Consider the following 24,224-nt stretch of genomic DNA (forward strand, 5'->3'; position numbering starts at 1 on the left):
CCGCGCGGTGTCTGTCTCTGACCTGTGTGGCATGCTGAATGGTGGCACCCTTTGCCTAAGTAGGGACACAGGAAGGGGCCTGTGGTTGGCTCTTTGGGGAGCCGGTAGGAGAGAAGAGAGGATTTCATTTTGAGAATGTGGAGCTTTACCTGAGAATGGGGCTTCTGAGGAAAAGCTGCAACTTCTCTGGGGCTCATGTCCTCCTCTCAGCGCTCAATGTTGGTCCTCTTATCTAAAGAATCTGACATTGCGCACAAACCAACTTGTGTTTCTTTGGCCAAGCAGATCGATGCAACAGGTTTTGAGGGCCACTTTGTCCAGCCCTGTCCTACATACTCATTGTGCATTGTAATTCAAAATCACTCACGAATCATTCTAAATGCAGTATGATGGGGTGCAGGGAGTAAGTATAATTGGCTTTCAGAGAAGGGAGAGATTAACAAGGCCTGGAGACTTTGGTGTTCCTGTGCACACAAGAACACCACTTGTAAGCAGCCGAGAGGTTAATCCTGTTGCAAGTGTTTCCCTCGGCCGTTGGTCTGTATTAACTGGGACCAGTTTCTAGGTCCAGGGACAGTGACAGAGTAGCAGAGCATATCCAGTCTTGCTGACTTTGGAGATCAGATGCACCGATAATAAACATAACTGTGAGATTACCTTGAGTTCTTCATTATGTATGCGTGTGTAAGCCCGTGTGTTCATGTGCACGTGTGTTGTTTTACCCAAGGAGCAAAAGGAAATGGCTTGACTTGTGCTATTACTGGTAAAACTTACATAAACTAACTTAAGAAATTAGGATAAACCTACCTATTTCAGTGAAAGAAAGGATTATACTTGGCTTACTCTCTTAATCTCTGGGGAGTTAGTATCTGCTCTGGCATCTCCAGGAAGAGAAGGGCAGTTTCCTTTGGTTCTCGAGTGAGCAGCAGCTTTCGGAGCAGCCTGTCGGGCCCAGACTTCCAGCTGCTTCCTCGTCCCTTCATTGCCTGGTCTCCTCACTCAGCGGCAGAGCCTACTTACTCTGTAAAGCAGATCCTTGTCCTCCCCAGAGGCTGCCAGTCACGCCTTCCCTCTGTTCTGGCCAGCGTTCTGCCTTTCTAGCAACAGATGTTTCTGAAAAGTAAATATTATTGCCTCTGCTTGGCTCCTTGCTGTGTCTCCGCTGCCTGAACATGAAACAGTGGGGTTATATGAGCAGGGTGCCACGAAGCTTGGCATGCACCCAGCCCCAACACCAGCCTCCCTGCCTTCTCTCCTCTTACTGAAATGTGTGTGTGAGATTCCTGCATGCATCAAGATGAAGGCACCAGAAAGAAGTGTCTGTGCAGCTGCAGACACACTTCTGTAGCTGCAGACACTCTGTGGAGTTGCAGATCCACGTCTCAGAGGTCGTGTGAGCTTTTGTCAGTCCCTTCACTTCGCCCACTCTCAGTACAGGTCATCGTGCTTCCCTTTCCGGGTCCTGTTACGGGAGGACTAATGTATTAAGGAAGGGTAGCCCAGCCCTGCCTAGAACAGAAGCTGACAGCCTACAGAGCGTTTACCCCGTGTGTCTCTGTGGGTCTCCTGGCAGCCCCACAGCTTAGGTAGGTCTCCTCACCCAGAGGATGGTGACTTACATTAGGTGAGATGTTAGAGACTTTATGACTAACTCAGGGTTAGTTACGTAGCTGATCAGTGATAGAGCTAAAACGTGAATCCAGGAGCAGCAGAGGTTGAGGTGAGGGCCAAGGGCTGGGGAAGGGGTTGACCAGTGTGTAGAACCAGGACCCCATGTAACGCCAGTGGAGAAGGGAGGTTCTCACAGTTGAGCTGGAAATGCTGTTCCAAAGGCTGGGAGTAGATGCTGAACCAGGAAACAGCAGTGTTCACTACCTTTACATGGAGAGTTCTCTCTCAGGCACATGTCATTCAAGCCCGTGGTGAGTTTCTTTTCAGATTCTGATGACTGGGCTTCTCACTCTACCCAGCTGTCCTTTCTGGCCCACAGCCCAGTATTGACTCCATACCAGGACTCATTACCTAATCTCCCATCCAGGGGACTGTAAGAAACGCCGCGGGAAGAAGGACCCACCCCTATGGACCGTTGATCAGGGCCTTTTATTGGGCAGTCGCTCTGGGGCAGAACTCCCGGGGGGCGGGTAAGCAAGGGAGCGAAGGGGGTCTGCGAAGCAAAGGGGGTCTGTGAAGCAAAGGGAGTCTGCGGGGTAAAGGGAGTCTGCGGAGTCTGCGAGGTATAAGGGGTGGGGAAGGGTTTTATAGCCCTGGCCGGGCTCCCATATAAGGAAGAAAACGCGGGCTCAGCGGTGATTGGTGTCCAAGGGCTCCGTGTCGGCTCCTGATTGGATGGCGAGGGCCCCGTGTCGGCTCCTGATTGGACGGCTTGGTTATCGGCCCGCCTCTGGGGCGTGTCTGCAACACTCTCCGCCGGGACATGTCCCCACATGCCTGGGCATGCCCGGGCATGCCCAGGCATGCCTCGGCATGCCCAGGCATGCCTCAACACGCCTGACCTTGCCCTGACCTTTCAGGGACCAGCCTCTTTATCAGCTTTGTGGGGCCCACAGCACTTTGCGGGGTGTGCTGTGTGTCACCACACAGGGAAGTCGGGTCACAGTCGGGTGGTAAGCTTACAGGCTTGTTTCTGGCTCCATGGGCCTCCCGAGGAAGGCCCCACAGAGGCCCATTGTGTATCATTAGCCACTGCTCAATCTTCGTTGGCAGCACAGCTTTTCAGGTGCCTGTTTGGGAGCTTTCCCAAGCCTGGCTGACTTTTCTCCTTTCTTCTACCTTGTTGAGAAGAGGGTCCAGCTTGAGTCTTACTTGCCCTATTGGAGAGGCACAGGAGGGTTGCTGAGTGGATAGAGAAGCAGTCCTGTTCTTACTCTGCTCAGGCCTTTATCTGTGAATCTCGATCAGAGAAACATTCTGGCAAAGCCGAGACTGAGCACCACCTGCCCACATTCCATGCACTGCATGAAGAGCTTTGTCTTCTACTTAGAAACATTGTTCTTCCTCATTTTCTTCCTGCCTGACTGTTGCCACCCCTGTCCTTCTCCCCACAGTGTTCTTTCAGATGCATCTGTTTCTTTCTTGACTTGCCAGGGAGTGATGTGTGTTCTTGGGGATATTCTCAGCCTGGGTTGGCCAATCTTAAGAAATGCCCTGAGAGATTTCTCTGCCAGAATCTTTATACTTTTGGCCAAGAACCATTCCATTAAAGTGACTGAATCAGAGACTGCTGGCCGTTGGCTCCTGTGTTCCCCTCCGCTCCGAGTGCCTTTCTCTTCTGGTGATGAGCAGCGGGCCTTGCACAAAGCATAGCTAGCTTGGGACCCGCGTCATATGAGCTGAGGTTGGGAGGGCAGTCCCAGAGCAGGAGCCCCTGGAAACCATGCAGGGGTCTGAGCCTCAGACCCAAGAATAGCAGGACAGCCCACCTGGCTCCATTGCTTGGGGTGAACACTGGGTTTGGCGAGCTCACTACTGGGGATTGGATTTGTATATAGCTTTCCCCACCCCTGCCACACACATATTATTTAGCACGTACTGAGCAGGGTACAGTGCCAAGTACATAGAGAGGAAACAAACAGACCAAGCCAGTAGGTGGAAAAAGCATGACCCCTAACCTCAAGGGACAAATTTAGGAACTAAAAAAGAAGTGCTGAGGGTCATGGATGCTTTTATTCTAGAAGGCTCTGTTGATCTGTGAAGCTAGAACACTCCCTCGCCTCTGACTCCCCCTAGTACCTTATGAAAGCCAGACCTCGCTGCCAGTTATGCCTCATATTTCCCTCCTTTGGGAATTTGAACATAATGCCATTTCCCCTTCAACGAGGGAAACATGTCCGAGGGTAATTTGAATGATTAGCCTAATCTGCAGCAAGGCTGCACATGGAATTAAGTTAAGCACATTTGTGCCTAGCAGCCTTGTCCATCAGGCCACTTAAAGGTACCTCGGTGGTTTATACCCTTAACAGAAGCTGAGGGTTCCGGAAGGGTCATTGGTTTTTATTACTGTCTTAAATGAAAGCTTGTTTTTAAAATTTGACAAGGGCCTCTGAGAGCTTTCTTTATTACTACCATGTGTGGGGTGCGTTTTTTACCCCAGCTCAGAACATTGCCAGGGCTTTGTTCTTGTGACAGTGGTGGAACGAGGTCACCCAGGGAACTATCTGGTTCAGGCAGAGCTTTGTCAGGCTGGCGGCTGCTCTCCTCTGAGGGGAGCCCAGAGGGTTCTGAGAACTCAGGCCTTGTGTGTCCCTGAGTCAGAAGAGGGGGTTCGGGTGCTCCTGTGCAGTTCCAAGCTCTTTCTGCCAGCTCCCACCTAATGCCTGTTTGTCTTGTGTGTTAGATTGAGGTGCGTATTGTTGAGTCTGACATGAGGGCAGCTTCACTGACCATGCAGAGGGTCAATGACAGAGCAGGGCTGAGCAGATCCGAATGTGGGCTCTGACCCTGACATTCTTAGGCAAGTGGATTCCCACCCGTATCAAGTGGAGATGGCAGGACCTGCTGTGTAGCTTGAGGAATTAAGAGAGAGAGTGCCAGATTTGCTAAAGCAAATGTAGCAAAAGTACTGACTTGTGAAGCAAATCAGCTATTTCATGTTATAAACAGTTATTTACTATTTTGAATCGACATTATTTTGTGCTCTGAGATGGACTCAGGAACAGATCTAGCTGCTTTTCGTAGTACAAGGGCTAAAAAGTGCAGTAAATATGAAAGCAGATTTATTTCAATAATTCACATTTTTTACTCTCTTTTTTGTTGTTGTTGCTAGATTTGTCTTCAGCGAAGCGGAAGTTTGCAGATTCGTTAAATGAATTTAAATTTCAGTGCATAGGAGACGCAGAAACAGATGATGAAATGTGTATAGGTAAGTCACAGCCACGTGTAAGGAGGTGAAAAGTGCACTGTTCACCACACTTTCATCGTCCTCACTGGGTCTTTCCCCTGGAACAGTGAGTATGTAAGTGTCATATACATTAAGAAGTCGATATTAAGAGTAGAGCCAGCGGAGTGAAGTGAGGAACAGGGGCCCTCGGGCTCTCCTGGGCTTTTCCTCAGAGTCCTGGGATCGCCTCTCCGCCTCTGGCCTGTAGGAGAGCACGGGAAGGTAGGCGGTGGGGCTCCTGTCTCCACCCTCCACTAGCATGCTGCTTCTGGCTGGCTTCATGACGTTCTTCCCCTAATTCCAAACGTGGTGCCTTAGGATTAGAACAAAAGCAGAACATGGGGAGACGGGAGAAGAGCTATATCAGAGGTCCTAATGCAGACATGTTTTCTTGGCCACTCATTTTTTAAAACTGAATTACCATATAAATTGAATTTGTGTCAAGTTCCAGTTTTTCAGTTTCTCTAAAAACTGGGGAGCCTGAGAAGCCGACCTCTTGTTCTGCCCTGGCAGCAGTTGGCTGGGGCTATATAGTTGTCCTCGCTTTTGGATGTGGAGAAAAGCTGGGTGTCTGCATCATTCACTGGCCCCCACCCCCCACACACACCTGCCCCTTGCATTTTCCTTAGCAAATAGACTGAGAGTGGAGGTTCCCACTTATTCCCTCACTGTATCTCTCTTCACCGTCTCCTGTCCATCTTCTGTGGGCAGCACTGAGCACAGAGGATTTGCAATGTCAAGACACCTGTCTTTGCCAGATCCTAGTCTCTACACCTTATTCTTCCATTGGGTGTATTGGTTGACTCCATTAAGTGAGCAGGAGTTGAGCGAGTTACATTAAATTAATTAAGTCACCAAATGCTTATGGAGTCCCTGTTGGCTTACAGAGCATCAGAATCTGGGGGTGAGCAGAGGGAATTGGGAGACAGCTGAGAGTAGTGAAAACATATCATTGTTGTAATGCCTGAATATGTGAATGCTTTTCCCAACAATACATGAATGTCTCCAATATCCTTAGGGCTATTGTATGCAATGCTTGTTGTGTTTGGAATAATTTCAGTGAAAGAGACTGTCTACGCCTGATTGCTGTGCTGCCAACTGTGTTGCAATAATAAGGGGCTTGAGGATTCAGAGAGGAGGAACCCAAGGCAGAGAGGTGGCTTCCAATGCCAGCGGCATTGTTTGTTTAACTCTGGTGCAAAGAAAAGGTTGGGTTCTGACGCAGCCCCACAACAAAGGTTGCAGAGGTTGAATCCTGGGCAGGAAATCCTTGAACTCCTGAGAAGAACTCTACACCATCCAGCCTGGGAGCTAGCCAGCATCCCATCAGTCCTGGATACTCTCAGGAACAGGCAGGCCTTTTCCTTGAAGGAAACCCTTCCCCAGCTTGAGTTCCCAGTGGATTATCCTGCATTTTGGGGTCATCCTTAATGGTTAGTGATGAAAAGACAAGGGGAGCCTTGGGAAGAGTTGTCTTTAGGCTTCTGCACATGCCAAGGGATTTTAGTCCATAACATAATAGCTGTATCTGGAAGGGTTTCCAAGAGCCTTTCACTCTACTTCCACCTCACACCCCCTTTCTCTTTTCCAGCAAGGTCTTTACAGGAGTTTGCCACTGTCCTCAGGAATCTTGAAGATGAACGGATACGAATGGTGAGTTTGGCTGGGTTGCCCCTGGTCATGGACAGTATGATCAATGGGGGAGCACAGGGTTTGTTATCAGAAGAATGGGGTTGAGTCCAGGCTCTGCCACTTGAGCGCTCTAGGCTCATGAGCAAACCTCATCTTCTCATCCTTGTCGGGTTTTGAAGCCTTTTGTAAATATTAAAGGTTTACCATGCATAACTTAGAACCACATACTTACCCTCCTAAAGATTCACTATAAGGTATGTGTGTATATATGTACACACACACACATATACACACACACACACACACACACATATATATGTATATAAAGTATATGACTTAGGGTGGATCTTTTGAATTACTTAACTTTTGGATGAAATAAATCTTTTGAGTTTAACTCAGATCCCTTATTGGCAGAATGGGAATGAAAGTGCCCTGCCCTGCTCTCCTTCTCTTCACCTTACTAAATTCATCCAAGAGCTCTCTTTTGTTAATTCTGAGGCACCTAACACAGTGCCTGCCATGTTGGTAGGCACCCAGTCAATGGGTACTTAGTAAATGATAGGAACTATAAGAAGCTTTTCAAAGAGAGGCAATATGCCAATTCAAGAATCAAACACTGATCTCCAGGTTTCTAAGAGATATCTTTTGTATGAGGATTTATTCTGATGTCATCCAGCATTCACAGATGAGGGATTTTGCATTCACAAGAAGCTCTTTTGGGCCTCCCCCTTATTCCTAAGAATAAGGAATGAAGCTGCATATTAGGAATGAAGCTGCATGCTGCTTTGTCCCCAGGTGGGCTTGTGGCAGCAGTGCCACAGAGGAGAGTCATCCATGAGCATTTGTTTCTCTTCCCATACTAATAGTCAGTGGTTTCAGGACTAAGTACTGTCTTAGTCTGCTCAGGTTGCCATAACAAATTTCCATAGACTGAGTAGCTTAAACAACAAGCATTTATTTTTCACAGCTGTGGAGACTGGTAGTCCAAGATTAAGTTGCTGGCTGATTTGGTTCCTGGTGAGGGCCCTCTTCCTGGCTTGCAGACGGCCACCTCCTTCCTGTTTCCTCACAGCGCAGAGAAAGGTCGGGGCCGCTCTCCTGCCTCTTCTAACAAGGTCATTCATCCCATAACGAGGAGTCTATCCTCATGACCTCCAAAGGCTCCGTCTCTAAAAATCAGTACTATCACATTGTGAGTGTTGATAAACTGAGGCTTATTAAAATTTTAAGTTTATTTGAACAAAAATTGGTTCAAACTGGGCAGAACCAACCCATAAATGGTTAGGAGCACCCCATCAAAAGGAGACAGGGCAGAGACTTTTGTATAGCAGATGTGGAAGCAAAGGAAGGAAATTATTTGATTGGCTATAGCTTAAGTGGTTTCCTAATTTGGAAAAGTCTAGTTGTTTGTGATTGGTTTCATTTTCTTAGATTTCAGTTTCTTAACCTTGAGGGACTTAAAGCCTTGGGCTTTAGTTTGCATATGTAGGCTGCTAAGGCATTAGAGCCACCTCAGTCTAATGGCCTCCTTGTTTAATTTAATACGGGTTAGGGCTTCAATCGGAGAAGGCAATGGCAACCCACTCCAGTACTCTTGCCTGGAAACTCCCATGGATCGAGGAGCCTGGTGGGCTGCAGTCCATGGGGTCGCGAAGAGTCGGACACAACTGAGCGACTTCACTTTCCCTTTTCACTTTCATGCATTGGAGAAGGAAATGGCAACCCACTCCAGTATTCTTGCCTGGAGAATCCCGGGGATGGGGGAGCCTGGTGGGCTGCCGTCTGTGGGGTCGCACAGAGTCGGACACGACTGAGGTGACTTAGCAGCAGCAGCAGCAGCAGCAGCAGCAGCAATTCAGTTCACAAGCTCTACAAAGACATTATGTAGGCATGCATTTTCTATTTTAACTCTCATGATGACTCTATGAAGTGGGACCTTTATCATCCTCATTGTCCAGATGAAGATACTGAGATTTACGTCTGTAAAGTAATATGACCAAAATCACGCAGTTAATAAGTGGCACAGTCTGGATTCAAACCCAGGTGTGAGTGACATCAGAGAAGCAGGTGTTTCTGTTAAACTTCAACCAGAAGTCTGTCGCTTTCTGCTCTGTAGAGAGAGACAGTGTTTGCCCTGATTGCTCCCTGCCGGGTTCTTGAACCAGAGTCAGGAGGGTGGTGGGTGGAAGCAGAGCAAAGCTTGTATGTTTGTGCACGTGCTAGTGCCTCAGAAAGGGAAGTGATTCTTTTGAGTCTGATTCTTGGCGGAGTTGTTATTTGGGGGTGGGGGGGTGTGGCAGGCAAATCATGATGAATACTCTGCAGATTGCTATGGTCTGGGGTAAGGGAATAATGACTGGATTATACTTTTCAGCTTGCCTCTGCAATTTTATTATTAATGTCAGAAAATCGAGTTTCTGCTGTCTGCATATGAGTATCTGGCCATCGCAAGCCCCTTCCCTAACCTCCTCCCCTCGTGACAACTTTGTTTTCAGTTCACCTTAGCCTGGTAAAGCTGTACCTTCCTTGGGAAGCCTTCCTGGCCATCCTTTGTATTTTCTGAACGTCCAGTTCCTGCCTCTGACTTTGCATATGGAGTGTCTTGATAGTCACTGAGTATATTTGAGTCCCATTGGAAGAATGAGTTCTTGAAGGGTTAAGAAGGGGCTACTGTGTTCCCATATTAGCTTAGTGCTTGGAAATGAGTGGAAATTATATAGTCATAAAATTTTAGACCCACATGGACCCCATTCCTTACTGTGTACAGCCCAGTATTTGACAGAGAAGAGAAGTGAGGTGTCCTGAAGACTGATAGCATGCAGTAGCAGGCCCCGGGACAAGGACTTGGGCACCCTGATTCCCAGGTGGGAAGTTAGGGCTTTTGTATATTTAGCATCTAGTGAGGGCTGGATTCTCCCCCATGGAGGCCCACGGGAACAACTTGGGGAGTTTAAAAGATACTGATGTGTGGAATGAGGTACAGAGTTTCTGATTTATTGGTCTGGAGCGTGGCCTGGAGACTGGGAATTTTAAAAATTCCTCAGGTGAGCCTAGCTTTCAGTTAACACTGAGAACCGCTGGCTTAGGGGCTCTGAGCACCATTGTGAGTTTGAGACTTACACTTGATTTGTGGAAAAGATGAAATAAGTGAGCCAAATGACAGTATAAATCAAGCAAGTTAAACAGTAGTGCAACACTCTAGAGTTAAAATATTATAACAGAAATGCTCTCAAAAGTGAGGAAAAGGCAAATGGCAATAAATTTGGAGACCTGCCACCTTCTCCCCTTCACATTGTCTAGTTAGTTCTTTGCTGTCTCCATCTATGGCTTCTGGCATTTACTCTGTTAGTTTCATTGCAATGGATAGGCATGTGATTTAGAAAAATAATGCTTTGTTGCGATGAGATTCCTGAAATAATCAGTTGAGTGACAAGTGAGCAGTGAATGACTTAAAGGAAAGACTGTAAAATGTCGTGCTGCCTTAGAAAAGACCATAGAATCTTAGAGCTGGAACAATTCACCCCACTTATTTTGCAGATGAGGAAATTAGAGCCCAGAGAGGTTAAATGTTTTGCCCGTAGTCACACAGTTGGCAGCCAACCAAGAACCAATTTATTCATTTATTTCATTGTTGAAAACGTCTGAGTGTTCCTTTGTTTCAGCACTCTTCTGTGTTTTGGGGATGATGGTGGACAAGTGAGCATTTATAAGACAGTGGCGTGTATGTATGTATATTGTAATGGTGAAGCAGAGAGCTTCGGCTAGTCTACGTCTTCTGAAGAAAACGCTTGGTGAGGTGGTGGGAAGTTTCTTTGGATTACTTTGGCAGTAGAGAAAGCCTCCCTAAAGAGGTGATATTTAAGCTGAAAACTGAATTGCAAGAAGTAATGAGTTGTCCGCACAAGAATTTGGAAACAGAACATCTAAAAGACCAACCAAATGCAGAGTTTCGGAAGTGGGGAAGGTTTGGTCCGTTTGAAGTGCTTTCAGGTGACAGTAAGGCTTCCCTGATAGCTCAGTTGGTAAACAATCCGCCTGTAGTGTAGGAGACCCCAGTTCTATTCCTGGGTCGGGAAGACCCACTGGAGAAGGGATAGTCTACCCACTCCAGTATTCTTGGGCTTCCCTTGTGGCTCAGCTGGTAACGAATCTGCCTGCAATGCAGGAGACCTGGGTTCAGTCCCTGGGTTGGGACAATCTCCTGGAGAAGGGAAAGGCTACGCACTCCAGTGTTCTGGCCTGGAGAAGTCCATGGACTGTACAGTCCGTGGTGTCGCAAAGAGTCGGACACGACTGAGCGACTTGCACTTTCAGGTGACAGTGTGGTTGGAGGGCGGGGCCTGAGGGGGTGAGTACAGTGAGATGAAGCTGAAAGGCAGCCGGGAGGCCCGCGTGTCTTGATCCCAGTCCAGAACTGGTAGGGAGGGCTACATAGAATCAGTCTTGGATGGTTTTTATGTCACCAAAGGTGGGTTGTTTTTTTTTTTTTTTTTGCAGGGAGGGTTAACTTAGATTTAAGGTTGAATATATATCTACTTAAATATAACTTGGCTGAATGAGCATTTACAAGAAGATGTCAGCTGAAGCTTGAAATTTAGACCCTACTCTGTCACCAGTTCCGCTTGCCTTCAGTGTGGTTGCTTACATTTTTAAAGGTTCTCATTTTTATTTTTAAAGAATCTGTCTTACTCATGCATAGGAAGAATACCGTATTTTGAACCGATGACTAAAGTTTGATTTGGTGTGCTGTTGGTTCAAGTGTTACGAAGAGGTGACGCAGGCACCACGCTAACTCAGATTTTATACTGAGGCCTGGGGGAGTTTTCTGTGCCGGAACTGCCCTGCTTCTTTACCGATCCTGTTTCTGTGTCCCCCCTCCCCCACCCCTCTGCTTTTCCCCTCCAGATTGAGAACGCCAGTGAAGTGCTCATCACTCCCTTGGAGAAGTTTCGAAAGGAGCAGATTGGGGCTGCCAAGGTGAGAATTTTGCAAGCCTTCTTGGATTTCAGGATAGGAGGTCTGGAAAATACAACACCTAGTATCCGAATAAGACTGAGAGGTCATCCCCAGATGAGTCGTGTAGTGTTTTGGTATCTGATTGTGTTGTGCTAGCTCATAAATCATCCAGAGGTGGAAACTGTGTCTCCTTTGCGTGAATAGTTAACCTGTGTGTTTGGACACTATGGAATTGTATTGTTTGCCAAAGTCAGGACTGAGGCCTAGGACAGGGGTTACAAATAGGCCCTTGTGGATGTGAGGACCCTCTTCTTAGCTCACTTTCGCTGTGCGTGAAATTGAGCCCTTTGTTGTTAGATCTTTACATTTTTTCAAGAGAAACTGAAAAGTCAAAGTTTTATGTGAAATTTCCTGGCTTTAAAAAATTGGTGGCACATAATTTTAAAATAAATATTGCATGCTGTGCAAGTCAAAAAGCAGGACTGCGTCAACCCAGAGGTCAGCATTTGTTACCACTGACCTGGGACGATTGTTGCTGAAACTTGGCTGATTCTAACCTGTTATTCATTTTTTTAAAGGTGGATTCTCCTGGGTTTCCCGCCCTGTGATAAATCACTAGACAGCCCCAGCCAGGTTGACCTTCAGTAGAGTGTTAGAGCCCACCTATAGGCAAGATGTTTTCATTGGAATCAATGAAAGCAAAAGAATTTTCAAGGTTTTCTTCCTGGTTTTTTTTTTTTTTAAACTGAACTGAGTCTTTTGCCTTGCAGCCCCTTGCGCCACCTGCAGGGGATCTTGGGCAATGTCACCCTCTTGTTGAGACGGTGTGGATTTTACTGTTGTGAAATGGCCTTGAGAGATGCCTGCTTGTAGGTAGGAAAACACAGAATCGAAGTGTAACTAGGGTGGTCTCTCCCACCCCCAACTAAGTGCATCTGCTTTCTGAAAATGAATATGCTTAGGGCGTGAAAGAGACGTTCTGGTCAGTCACCGTTATTCAGAGGGATGGACGACCCTAGTTTGAAGGAGGGACCACAGCCGAGATTTTTCTTCCAGTTTTCCAGCACTTCTCATCCAGTTTTACAGTTTTCATTTATGAAGAAATTGGAGCTCATTGGTATTGTATCATCATACATTAAGGAATGTATAATTTAAAGGAAGTCTTATTCTGCTAAGATTTTGTCCAGGCCTTTGAACAGGCTGAGGGACAGATAGGATAATGCTGAGTGCCCCTCCCTGAGTTCTCACTGATGCAGACCCCATGAGCACCTTCTCTTCTGTGGCCCTGGGGCCTGTGCCTCCCAGTCCTACCGATATGGAAGTGGCTCTGGAGGATCCTAAAGAGCTTTGAGGCAGAGGCAGAGCAGACCCATGCACTGAGTCATCTTTCAAGCAGTCACTTCTCCAGCTCCCAAGCGCAGACGCCTCTCACTCCAGCCTCTTCCCTCGGTCCAACTTTGGGGATTACCATGGTTACCATGGAGAAGGAGGGGAGGTCTGAGCGCGCTCCTTTTGGGCTGATGTCAGTGATGGTCATGACAGGAGCAGGTACTTTTCAGAGAGCGATAGATGGTGAGGAACGCAAGCACTAAAAAACGTATAGAGAAGAGCCACTCGCCAAAACGTGCCTTTCCTCACACGCATTCTCCTCTCTCATTCTCGTCAAAGAGCAAGGTGATGGCACTGGGGATGATTTCCCATACCTCCCCCTTTGTTCTTTCTTTTTTTTCAATATACCTGTTCCTCATCCCCACCCCCACACCGTTCATGTATATCACAGAATTATGTACATTTACAAGAACACAAAGAAACAACAATCTCTCTACTAGGCCACTGAGGGAGCCAATTCAGGAATACCTCAGAGCCAGCAAGTTCCCTGTAACGGCCAAGTGGAAGTTTCCAAACTCTGCCCGTGTGATGCAAAAATTACCCATCCTCCTCCCCACTCTGGTGCCAGTTCAGTTGCTATAACAACCTGTTGCTACTCGAAGAAGCAAAAGTTAGAGTGCTGGGGGCGGTGGCAGGGAGTGAAGGCTATGAATGAGGAGCATTCTTGTGCTAATATGGTGCTTGGAGGTAAGGAAGATCCTATGGGCTTGGCTTAGCCATGGCCTTACTTTTAGATACCTGAGTTTGGGGGAATTGATTTTTCTTACAGCCAAAGCTGGGTTCTCCAGTGAAACTACAGTAGACGTCAGAGAGGGTGGTTCAGAGTGGGGCTGCTCGAGTCCAAATCCCATTTGTGCTGTTCACATATAAACATGGGGCGATTACTGACCTTCTTTTTCCTAAACTGAGAAATGGGGATCATGGTAGTGCTCACCTTACAGAGTTATTATGAGGAAGAAATCAGCAAACCCCTATACAGTGCTCAGAATGCTGTCATAAGGTCATTTGGTATTAGCTGTTCTGTTCCATACACGCAGTTCATTCATAAGATACGATGGAAGCCTGCTGCGTGCCTGGCACTGTGCTCCACATTGCTGTTTGGTGGAGAATAAATGCAGATGTAGTTGCCTTGCTCATGGCCTGCAGGGAGGAAGGCCCTGTACAGAATGGTATAAATAAGCATGTGATCTCGCACATTGCGGTGGGTGCTGTGAAGGGTTTCCTTCCTGGGATGTGGGACATGGAAAGTGATTGGTGTTTTGATAGAAGGAGGTAGGTTTAGATGCTGGACCTCATCGTCACTGCCGCTACCCCGGCTGCCGCCACCACCGTCAGCACGGAATTCTATCAAGCTCTTTCCATGTGCCAGGTGCTCTGCCAAGCACTGGATACGGCTAATCTCATTTAGTCCTGACAGTCCTACGATGGGGTGGGTGTTCTTAATGCTTTTTATATTAGTCTCTGAGCTGAAAGGGAAAACTGGAGGCATTATCTGATTTAGTCATCCTGAATTTATAGATCAGGAAATTGAGTCCTGAAGGGACAGAGGTTTGTACGGAGTTGGGAATCATTACCAGGATCCTAACTCTGTCTTGGATCCATTTTGCCAACTACTGTGTACCCTCTGGAAGTCAGTGAATACCGTCTTGGTACCTGAGTGGCTGAGTCTTACTACCTTCCTGTCTAAAGAACATTATCTCAGTCTTAGTGGAGTTATGCCCCCAGAGATCTTGTTTCTGTTTTCTCAGGACAGGAACCGCTTCCTGTTCCCTTAAGCTCTGGCTGTCCTCTTGAGCATGGAATGTGGAGGCTCAAGTTGCCAGAAAGTCACAGAATGTCAATGACGCATGTTCCCAGGCCTCTTCTCACCTCTGGTCAGCTGGACTGTGCTGGCACAGGGTTGTCTTTTGGGGGTTGCTGACAAGCCTGGTGAAAGGGCTGTATGAGTATTAAGCAGAGTTGGAACCGCAGCTCCAAGTCACTAGATTTCTGTGAAGGAAAAGCATTGAGTCAAGTGTCTTGCCTATACCTTTCCTGTTTGAAGGATTAATGTGTCCTCTGGCTTTGTCTCCACTTGCTTTTACATGTTTTTTCATGTATGTAAGACTTTCAAACAAAATTCAGATTTGTAGAAGTGGACACATGCCAGCTCAAATGGGTAAATGATGATTCTGCCCATTTTGTGAGGCTTAGAGTCTTGGCGTTGACCCGATGAATGGTGTTCTGATGCCACGGGTGCTTGTTGGCGCTTCAGGTGATGGTCTCTTGGTGTCTCCGTGACGCTTAGGCTCTGGGTGTTCTGCCAGCTGCATGTATCAGTCCCCTCCCACTCACTAGGTGAGCAGCGCTTTGATCACACTTCCCCTCCCCAGGGAAGCCTCTCCAGAACACTTGTCTGCAAGAATCTTTGGGGCTGCACCCTGTTCCCTTCATGGATCTGTGGCAGTCTGAAATCGCGCTGTTTGTTTCCTGGTTAATTGTGTTTCTCCTTCTGCTTGAACACCCCCACCATGAGGGTGGGGCCTTTTCTGCCTTATATTTCCAGTGCCTGAAGGATCCTTACATAGAGTGTTTGCTCATTACATCATCATTAAATGAAGAGGGGTCTCAGCTTCCTTATCTGGCCACAACTTTTTTTCTCCTCTTATAAGCCTTGGAGTTGCAGAAAAATATCTCCGGTGGAATCCCCAAAAGTCAAAAGCAGGAGTGATGCACCTAGTTAGTGCATTTGATCCTGTTTATCAGGCCATGGTGGACCTTCCTCCAGCCCCCTTGCCTGCCATCCCCACTGAAATGTGGAGGGAAGAGAAACCACCTACGACAGTATGTCCAGGTGTGGGCTTAGAAGCAGCTTGTCTTGGGCTCAGACTCGAGCTCTTGTCACTCTCTGGAACTTTTTACAGAAGTTAACCTCCTGCATCTAAGTTTTCTTATCTGTAAAATAGGGAATAGAAACGCAGTGACTTTGGGAGAGCAGGGATTATTACTTGTAATACAATGTTTACATACATATATTTTTTATTTTGAAAGCAATCATATAGGATAATAGACATCTCCCTAATGGAGGAAAACATCACTCATTATCCCATTTCCTATCTCAGGTATTTTCACTGAAGTACCTTCCCACCTAATGTTTGTCTGCAGGTAGACACATCCTTTGTAGGATGCAACAAGTTTGTATCATGCTGTCACTACTTTTCATTATGTTGTGAGCATCCTTCCATATGATAGCTAGCCTTCTAAGTTATGTGTATTGAGTACCTCATATTTTAATTATCCCAAATTCTATTCTTAGGCAGCAATGTTACTCTTGCTTTTTTTTTTTTGGTTATTATAAATGCTGCTGCAGTGAACACATCTGGGAAGATAACATCTTCTTTGTTTAGAATGATTCCTTACCTTGAAGATCCATATGTGATATTATTGCATCAAGGATATTTAGGCCTCCAAATTAAACAGTGCTTTTTGAACATGGTTAAAGCTTGATCTACCATTAGTTCAGACTTGTCCCCTTTAAGGTGTATGTAGACCTTCCTGTTTGGGGACTAGCTTTGCAGATAACTTTCCTTCTTCCTTTGGCTTTGAACATCCTTGTGAGTTATAAACTATAAATTTCTATCTTACAACTGAAGTTTTTAGAAGGTGGAGTCCTGACTCTGCCACTGTGAAATACTGGTGTCTACCTCTTTTCTGGTATTGCAGTGGCTCCTCTATGGTAGACCCTCAGAGCGGTCAGGATATTGATGTGTGGTTGTTTGGTTTCATGGGCATTATTGGGAGAGTAGGAGCTGGGTAGTCTGCCACATTTCTGGGTCTAAGGGAATGATTAACCCGTGAAGATGAACAGGAAGAGTCTGACCCTGGGTTGCTTTCATTCCTGGAACATCTTATTTTTCTTTTTTCTTTCTCTTTTCCTCTTTTTTTTTTTTTTTTGCCAGGAGGCCAAAAAGAAGTATGACAAGGAGACAGAGAAGTATTGTGGCATTTTAGAAAAACACTTGAATTTGTCTTCCAAGAAGAAAGAGTCTCAGCTTCAGGAGGTAAGAGACTTTACTAGTGTCCTGAATAAAGTGTTTTAATGTTTCCATGGTACTGTGGATATGTGCTGGTTACTCTTTGCTGGAACATCCTAGGGTTGGCAGGGACCTCAGAAGCCAGGAGCTTCATTCTCATCCCTCCTTCCATGCTTGCTGCCCACGTGGCCTTTGTCCCTTCTCAAACTGCAGCTCACACTGTGTGCTATCCATCCTGTCCATGGCAAGGAACATGCAGCTGGTCAAAATCACCCTAATCACTAGACTGTGCTTCCTCCTTTCAAACTGAGATCTGTTTTCCTGTTTCTCTCACCCTTGACTTTTGATTCTGTATGCCCTTACCTTGCCTTTTGACTTTCTCCTTACATCACTGATTTGAAATGTTAGTATCTGAAACCCTTTGGTCATCCTTCCTTAATGTGAAATGAAAAAAAAAAAAAAAAAATCCAACCGCTACTTGACATTATTTTTTTTTCTTTAGCATTATTTTATTGTCTCATATATTTTGTGCAGAGGTTACCTTGTTTCAAAAAAGTAAATTCTTTGATCTGCCCCTGTTTGTTTGTTTGTTTTTGCATAAAGTCTTTTTGAAGAGTGGTTAACTTGGAAAGAAAAGTTGGCTTTGTGAACTTGGAGCTGTGACCATTTTTATTTAGTTCATGGAGATTTTCAGGGTGATGGGGTATATGTTTTGGAGAGACAGGGCAGTTTGCTAGTGTAACTCCATGCTTGGCTACATGAATATCCTCTTAACTGTTAAAAATTTGCTTGAACTGTCTCAGGTGTGTGCTAAAAGAGACCCTGTGGGTCCTGAGTGAGCCTGCATTCTTCAGTTTCCTTTCTTTTAGAGCAAATTCCATGCCAGTACTTCTGTTCACATGAAGGTGATGGGGTTAAAGGCTGAAAGATCAGGATTAGTCAGGAGATGTTAGAGGCCACTCCCCTCCCCACTGGGATTTGTTTCATATCCCAGTTAGGAAGTAGTGTGCTTAGAACTCTTTGCTTTGAAGTGAGTGTTTGAATGAGTGAGTAAATAGTTGTTCTAGCACCTACTGGTATTGGGAGGTGCACATGTATGACATCCCCAGAGTGAGACAGCTTCTCCTCCCAGTCTGTTCTCTCCACGCTTGGATCCTGATGAGTTGGTCTGGGACAAGTCCCACATTTTCCTTTAGGGCCATGCCAATAGCATCTCCTCCTGAGATAGCTGAAGCTCCAATACTTCAGCCACCTGATGGCAAAGAACTGACTCATTGGAAAAGACCCTGATGCTGGGAAAGATTGAAGGCAGGAGGAGAAGGGGATGACAGAGGGTGAGATGGTTGGATGGCATCACTGACTCGATGGACCTGAGTTTGAGTAAGCTCTGGGAGTTGTTGAGGTAAAGGGAAGCCTGGTGTGCTGCAGTCCATGGGGTTGCAAAGAGTCGGACATGACCGAGCGACTGAACTGAACTGAGATAGCAGTATGGGGACCAGAACACTGGACTGACAGAGATACCTTCTTTCAAGGCTTGCTCTACCACATAGTTGACTGTGTGACCTGGTAAAGTACTTGGTCTCTCTGAGCTCTAGTTCCTTCGTAAAATACTCATAAATCACCTGTCCTGCCTACTTCATGTATGAGATGGTAAATCACAGCTGCTACACAAATGTAAAGTATTATCCCCATGACTGGCCTGTTCCTCCCCCTCCCCTGTTAACATTGGATGGCATTCTTCCTGGTGCCTTATGTTCCGGCTGCTGTGATGGAATACCATAGACTGGGTTGCTTATAAACAACTGAAACTTGTTTCTCAGTTCTGGATATTGGGAAGTCCAGGATCCAGGTGGTGGCAGATTTGGTGTCTGGTGAGGCCTGCTGGTTCATAGATGGCTGTCTTCTGACTGTGTCCTCAGAAGGCAAAAGGGGTAGAGTGAGTGAGTCTCCTTGGCAACTTGTGTAGAAACTCTACAAGAGACTTCCCTGGTGGTCCAGTAGTTAAGACTTCACCTTCCAGTGCAGGAGGTGTGGGTTTGATCCCTGGTTGGGGAGCCAAGATCCCACATGCCTCCTGGCCTAAAAAACAAAAAATAAAACAGAAGCAACATTGTAACAAATTTAATGAAGACTTTAAAAAAAGGATTCTATGCTCAAGACTCTAAGCTCATAATTACTTCCTACACGCTCCACCCCAAATGCTATCACACTAGGGATTAGTCACTAATGTAGTGGGGAGGAGGGCAAGCATTCTATCTGCAGTTCTGCATTTGCCAGTATTTATCTTAGTGGATATTTTTGCATTATGGTTTTTTTTTTTGTTGTTACAGCCCTTGTCTTTTACCCATTCACACTTCCTAAGTACTTGGAAAGCAAGTATTGGGCCGTAGGTCTTTGTTGAAAGTCCTGGTCTCTTCTCAAGCACTGCTTTTTATACCTTAGCTGAGTTAAATTGAATAAAAATCTCATAATAATAATGATGATAATATTTTTACTAGCAACAGCAACAATAATAGTGGTGGTGTTTACTGAATACATATTTATGTACCAGCACTTCACATGGAATCTGCTCAACTTCTCACAACCACCCTATGAGGTACAGATGGATTCCCTCTCTCTTACACAGAAGGCAGCTGATGCTCCAAGATGTTAAATAGCCTGCCCATTGCTAGTCAGCAAGTATTTGAACCCTGGCTCCTGACTCTGGAGACCTTTCCCTTAACCCAGTAAGCTCTTATCTCTCCATCTTGGAAGGGAAGGATGTTGCTGGGCTGCCTGCCAGCCATTGTTATTTAATGTGAGTGTCAAACTAATGGAAGCAGGGAGCAGGAGGGACCTTGGTGATCCTCTGGTTAAACCTCTTAGAATTCCATTTGCAGGAACTGAGGTCCTTGCAGAGGTCAAGTGATTAGCTCAATGTCTTCCAGCTATTTAGTGATGATTTTCCTCCCATTTATTAAAAAATAAACTTTTAACAATCTTATTAATCTACTACTACACATATAATGAAATCTATTTTCTTTGATGATCCAGAATTGTTCCTTGCTTGTAGGCCTGACCTGAATACTTGTAAATTCTAGCCCATCCCCTGTCTCTGGTGGCTGAAATAACAGGGTAGTGATGTGAAGCGATGCTGCCATCTAGTGGATGGCTTTAAAATGTCAGTGTCTTCAGTGGCTCAGAAGTTGGCTTCTAAGAAATCATTCCTTGGACAAATTATTCATTGGATGCTTCTGTGAAAAGTCTGTTCAGGAGTTAAGTGTGTTGTGGGGAGTGAAATGAATGGTAGGAACTTACAATCTAGGAGAATGTGTCTTTTCCAGGAAGCAGAGAGTAGTCGGTGGGTCTTAGACAAGCTGGTAGATTGACGGCTTCTTGAGTAACAGAAGAGCTGCCTGCTCAGGGGTTGGAATCCGGCTTCTGATTCCATTGTAGCAGCGGCTAAGGATGTGGGTGAATTCAGTGGTCCAGATAAGAGGGTCACTGGCAGGAGAAACATACCATTCCACTTGGGATTTCTTTTTTTTTTTTTCCTTTTCCATTGGAAATGCATCCTGTTTAACTTTTCTTCTCAGTGCTGGGTCACTGGTGTTCACATAGAGATCAATTCTTTTGTTCCTCAAGCATCAGAATGTTTGCTATGGGCCAGGCCCCTTTCTGGGATCTGAAATGGAAAAGTGGAACAAGGTCTTTACTCTCATTGACTTTATATTCTACTAGGCAGTACATGAAAAAAGAGAAGAATAAATGAGGATTTCATGTAGTGATAAGGAAATAAATTGGGAGATAGGATATAGACTCCTCTGGGTAACCTTCCTAAAATAATGTCAATGCAGGCTTCTCTAAAGAGGGGACATTTGAATTGAGACCAGGGGAAAAAAAGGAGCAACATGGGCTAAAAGCTAGGACAGTGTTCTTTAAATTGTGTATGTGTCATAAGATCTGAGTTATTGGATCATGAAATAGAGTAGAGTAGGCTGGAATAGAGTGAAAAAGATGACAGTGTGTTGCGTCTAATTATATACGTATGTTTATTGAGTTATGTGGCAAAGGTATTTCTCCGTATGCATTAAAGTCCAAAAAAATCGAACTTCTGTCTAGGGAGAGGGGTTTTTTCAGGCAGATGGAACAACAAGTGCAGGGGTTGCATGGAAAGAAAGAGTTTGGAGTGTTGGAGGGTGGCTAGAAGCCCCAGTTGGAACAGGAGAGGGAGGGGTTGAGGGAGAGAGAGAGGGGTGGGCTGGCCCCTCAGGGTCTTCAGACCATCGTTGGGGCCAGGGGGAGGCACTGAAGGAGCTGTGAAAGTATCTGATGGAGATTTTAGGAAAAGTGTTCCGGCTGCTGGATAGAGATCAGATTGTGGGGGCAGAGAAAGAAAGCAGAGAGGCCAGTGAGGAGAGGACTGGCATTGCCCAAGAAGATGTGGCTGGTTTAGGGTAGGAGCAGGGCTTGGAGCCCATCTGCTTCCACTTCCCTGGTGGTAACACTCAGTGTACATGGAACACATCCTGGTTTTCAAATTGTTCACGTCCTTTAACTCATTTTCTCCTCTAAACAGCTCTGCTCAGAGCAAGGGCAAGTCATACCAGCCCCAGTCTCCAGGTACGGGGAAGAGACCCAGAGAGGATACGTGGCTGTAGCAGGTCCCACCGGCTAGAAAGTGATGGGACTGCGATTCCCACCCAAGCGGTCGCTCTCGCGGCGCTCTCACTGATGCTGCGCTCTACTCTTCTCAGAGCACTTTCCTCCTGCCTTCTCCAGCCTGGCCTAACTTGCGGCTTTTCAGAAGCGCCCTTTTGCTGCTGCAGTCTCACTTGGCTAGGCTGAGCAGGGAGGATGTATTCAGGTTGTGGGGGAAGTCAGGGGAAGTAGATGTGTCCCTAGGTGTAAAGGTGTTGGACTTGCACTACGAGAAATCAAGAACTGCGGGGGCTTACAGGCCTCAGTTGGCAGGAGCCCAGGCAGAAGTGTGCAGACTCTTGCTGACCACCCTGGAGAGGGGGTTAGTGCAGCACTTTTTGAACTCTGTCCTCCAAGTGAACTTGGTCAGTGCTCAGACATCAGCTCTCCTGCTTGGAGGCTTAGGACATGCCCACAGGCTTAGCCCTTTATGTTGATTTGTGCAGCACTTAAACTTAGGGAGCTGGGACCTTCTCTGTATTAATATGGAAGTTGCCCTGGGAGGAAGTCACTACCAGGAGACTTGAATGGATCTTCTGGATTGTTTCATAGCACCTCGTCCTTTTCCAGAGTTTGTAAAATATTTTTTTTTTAATTTACACGATTATTTATCTCTTTTCCTCATTAAGCTGTGCAGCCCAATGACTGAATGAACAATTTGCCAAGTCCTTAAGATACAAGGTTAGCAATACCATATGTTAGCAATACCTAATGAAGTGCAAGATCTGTCCCAGGTTTGCTCTGCAGGAATCTTGACAATGGAACGCTGAAAGAAATACTCCTTTGGGAGCTTTGTCTTTGTAAAGTATGTTATCGAATGACACCTGACACCTTTATTTCTAAAGAAAAGAGTGTTTTGTTTCCTATTAGCAGGATATCCATTTTTGTTTTTAAAAAATCATATTTTTCTTTTGTCATTGAAATGTGCTTTCAGTGTAATTATCTGTTTGGAAAGAGTGAATTGACTTCCGCCACACTGTTGAAAGTGTAAGAGCTTGGTAGTGGTGGTTGAGGCACTTCTCAGCACAGCTTCTTGCCGCTCCACACAGTGATTTTCTCCCCTGGGTTCTGGATCCCAGATCGCTGCCTACTTGTACCAGGTGTGGGTCTTTCCAGGTCTCATGACCTGCAAGAGTAGGAGGTAAGGCTTTGAGGGAGCAAGGTAATTACTCTGCTTTGCTGTTGTTGTTCATCCAGGATTTGGGGGGAGTTGGGGGAAGTAGGTGGGTCCCTGGTGGAAGTGTGTTGGATTTGCACTTCGAGAAATCAAGGACTGCAGGGGCTTGACAAATCCAGCTGCTCGTGTAAGTGTATCTGACTGTTTTGCGACCCGGTGGCCTGTAGCCCGCCAGCCTCCTCTGTCCATGGGATTTCCCAGGCAAGAATACTGGAGTAGGTTGCCATTTCCTTCTCCAGGGGATTTTTTCCTGTCCCAAGGATGGAACCCAGGTCTCCTGCATAGGGATGTGGATTCTTTACTGCTGAGCCACCAGGGAAGCCCAATTACACTGTAAACTAGTAGTTCATCTTTGTCCAAAGAAAGTGTTTGGGATGAGTGAAAATGTTCTGTTCTGAGGTCTCCTGTCCGCTATCAGATTGTTTTGTTCATTAGGGTGGATCGGATGAGGATGGTCCTGCACGTTTTCTTTTTCTCTTTAAAATTCTGTCTTTCATGGAACGTAGGTCTGCCCCACTGTGGGAAGGTGGTAGAGTCTAGAGGTTTGGAGAAAGAGCAGCCAGGACAGAACTCCCAGCTCTGTCTTGTACCAACTCTGTCAGGTTTGTTAATGTTAGCCGATTTCATTTACTTCCTGTAAGTTAGGGGTAAGGATGCTATCTTCTTTTTAGGATTATAATGAGGGTTAAATAACTAAAATTTATGAGGACTGAATACGATAATGATGTACAGCTATGGGCACGGTGCCTGGCCCAAACTTAGCGCTCAGGTAACCATGAACATTATTCTGATTTCTGCTTCATGCTACTGGATTTGTTTTTAAAAACCATCTCCGGAGATCTTTTCTTGGCGAGGGGTGGGGGTAGGGGTGGGGAGCTGCTTACTGAATCCTCTCCTCCGATAGTGACCTGCTTTTTCTCTGAAATCCCATCTTGCTTGTAGGCAGACAGCCAAGTGGACCTGGTCCGGCAGCATTTCTATGAAGTATCCCTGGAGTATGTCTTCAAGGTGCAGGAAGTCCAAGAGAGGAAGATGTTTGAGTTCGTGGAGCCTGTAAGTAGATGCTCAGGGTTTTGCCGTGTACCCAGACTTGCATCCCTACCCCTCATTCCAGTTACCTAGATTTTGAAATGCTCTAAGTTGTTAAAGAAGAGACTGACCAGCCCTGATGCTGTGCCTTGTGCTAGTAACAGTGCTGTCATCTGGCTACCCTGGATTCTTCCCAGTGCCGCCAAAGACATGGAAGTAGAATGTTCAGCAACGGTTCCCTCATCTATGTTGGGTTGGGTTGGGCTGGTTCATTTCCAAGTCAGAGTAAAGGAGGGGAGGGGTTTTCATCTTGCAAACAATAGTGATGACCCCTTAACCTTTTCTTCTTCCTCTGCCTGCCCCTGAGCCCCCACCCTCGACCCTGCTTCCTTTCTCCCACAAATAACCCAAAGATAGCAACCCAAGGAAACCTTTCTCTTTTTGCCCCCTA

At 46.1% G+C, this 24,224-nt stretch overlaps 1 protein-coding gene across 2 annotated transcripts in view; it reads left to right on the forward strand.

Annotated features, from left to right (window-relative positions):
* Window positions 1-24,224, forward strand: part of ARHGAP26 (Rho GTPase activating protein 26) — a 475,905-nt gene that overhangs the window by 121,348 nt on the left and 330,333 nt on the right. For both annotated transcript variants that reach the window (XM_052642542.1, XM_052642543.1), the window contains exons 2-6: window positions 4,784-4,879; window positions 6,489-6,550; window positions 11,435-11,506; window positions 16,813-16,914; window positions 23,687-23,797. In XM_052642542.1, the coding sequence (XP_052498502.1) occupies window positions 4,784-4,879; window positions 6,489-6,550; window positions 11,435-11,506; window positions 16,813-16,914; window positions 23,687-23,797 (443 nt within the window). The remainder of the gene's footprint in view (window positions 1-4,783; window positions 4,880-6,488; window positions 6,551-11,434; window positions 11,507-16,812; window positions 16,915-23,686; window positions 23,798-24,224) is intronic.

The sequence above is a fragment of the Budorcas taxicolor genome, chromosome 7, assembly GCF_023091745.1.
Source record: "Budorcas taxicolor isolate Tak-1 chromosome 7, Takin1.1, whole genome shotgun sequence".
Taxonomy (NCBI): domain Eukaryota; kingdom Metazoa; phylum Chordata; class Mammalia; order Artiodactyla; family Bovidae; genus Budorcas; species Budorcas taxicolor.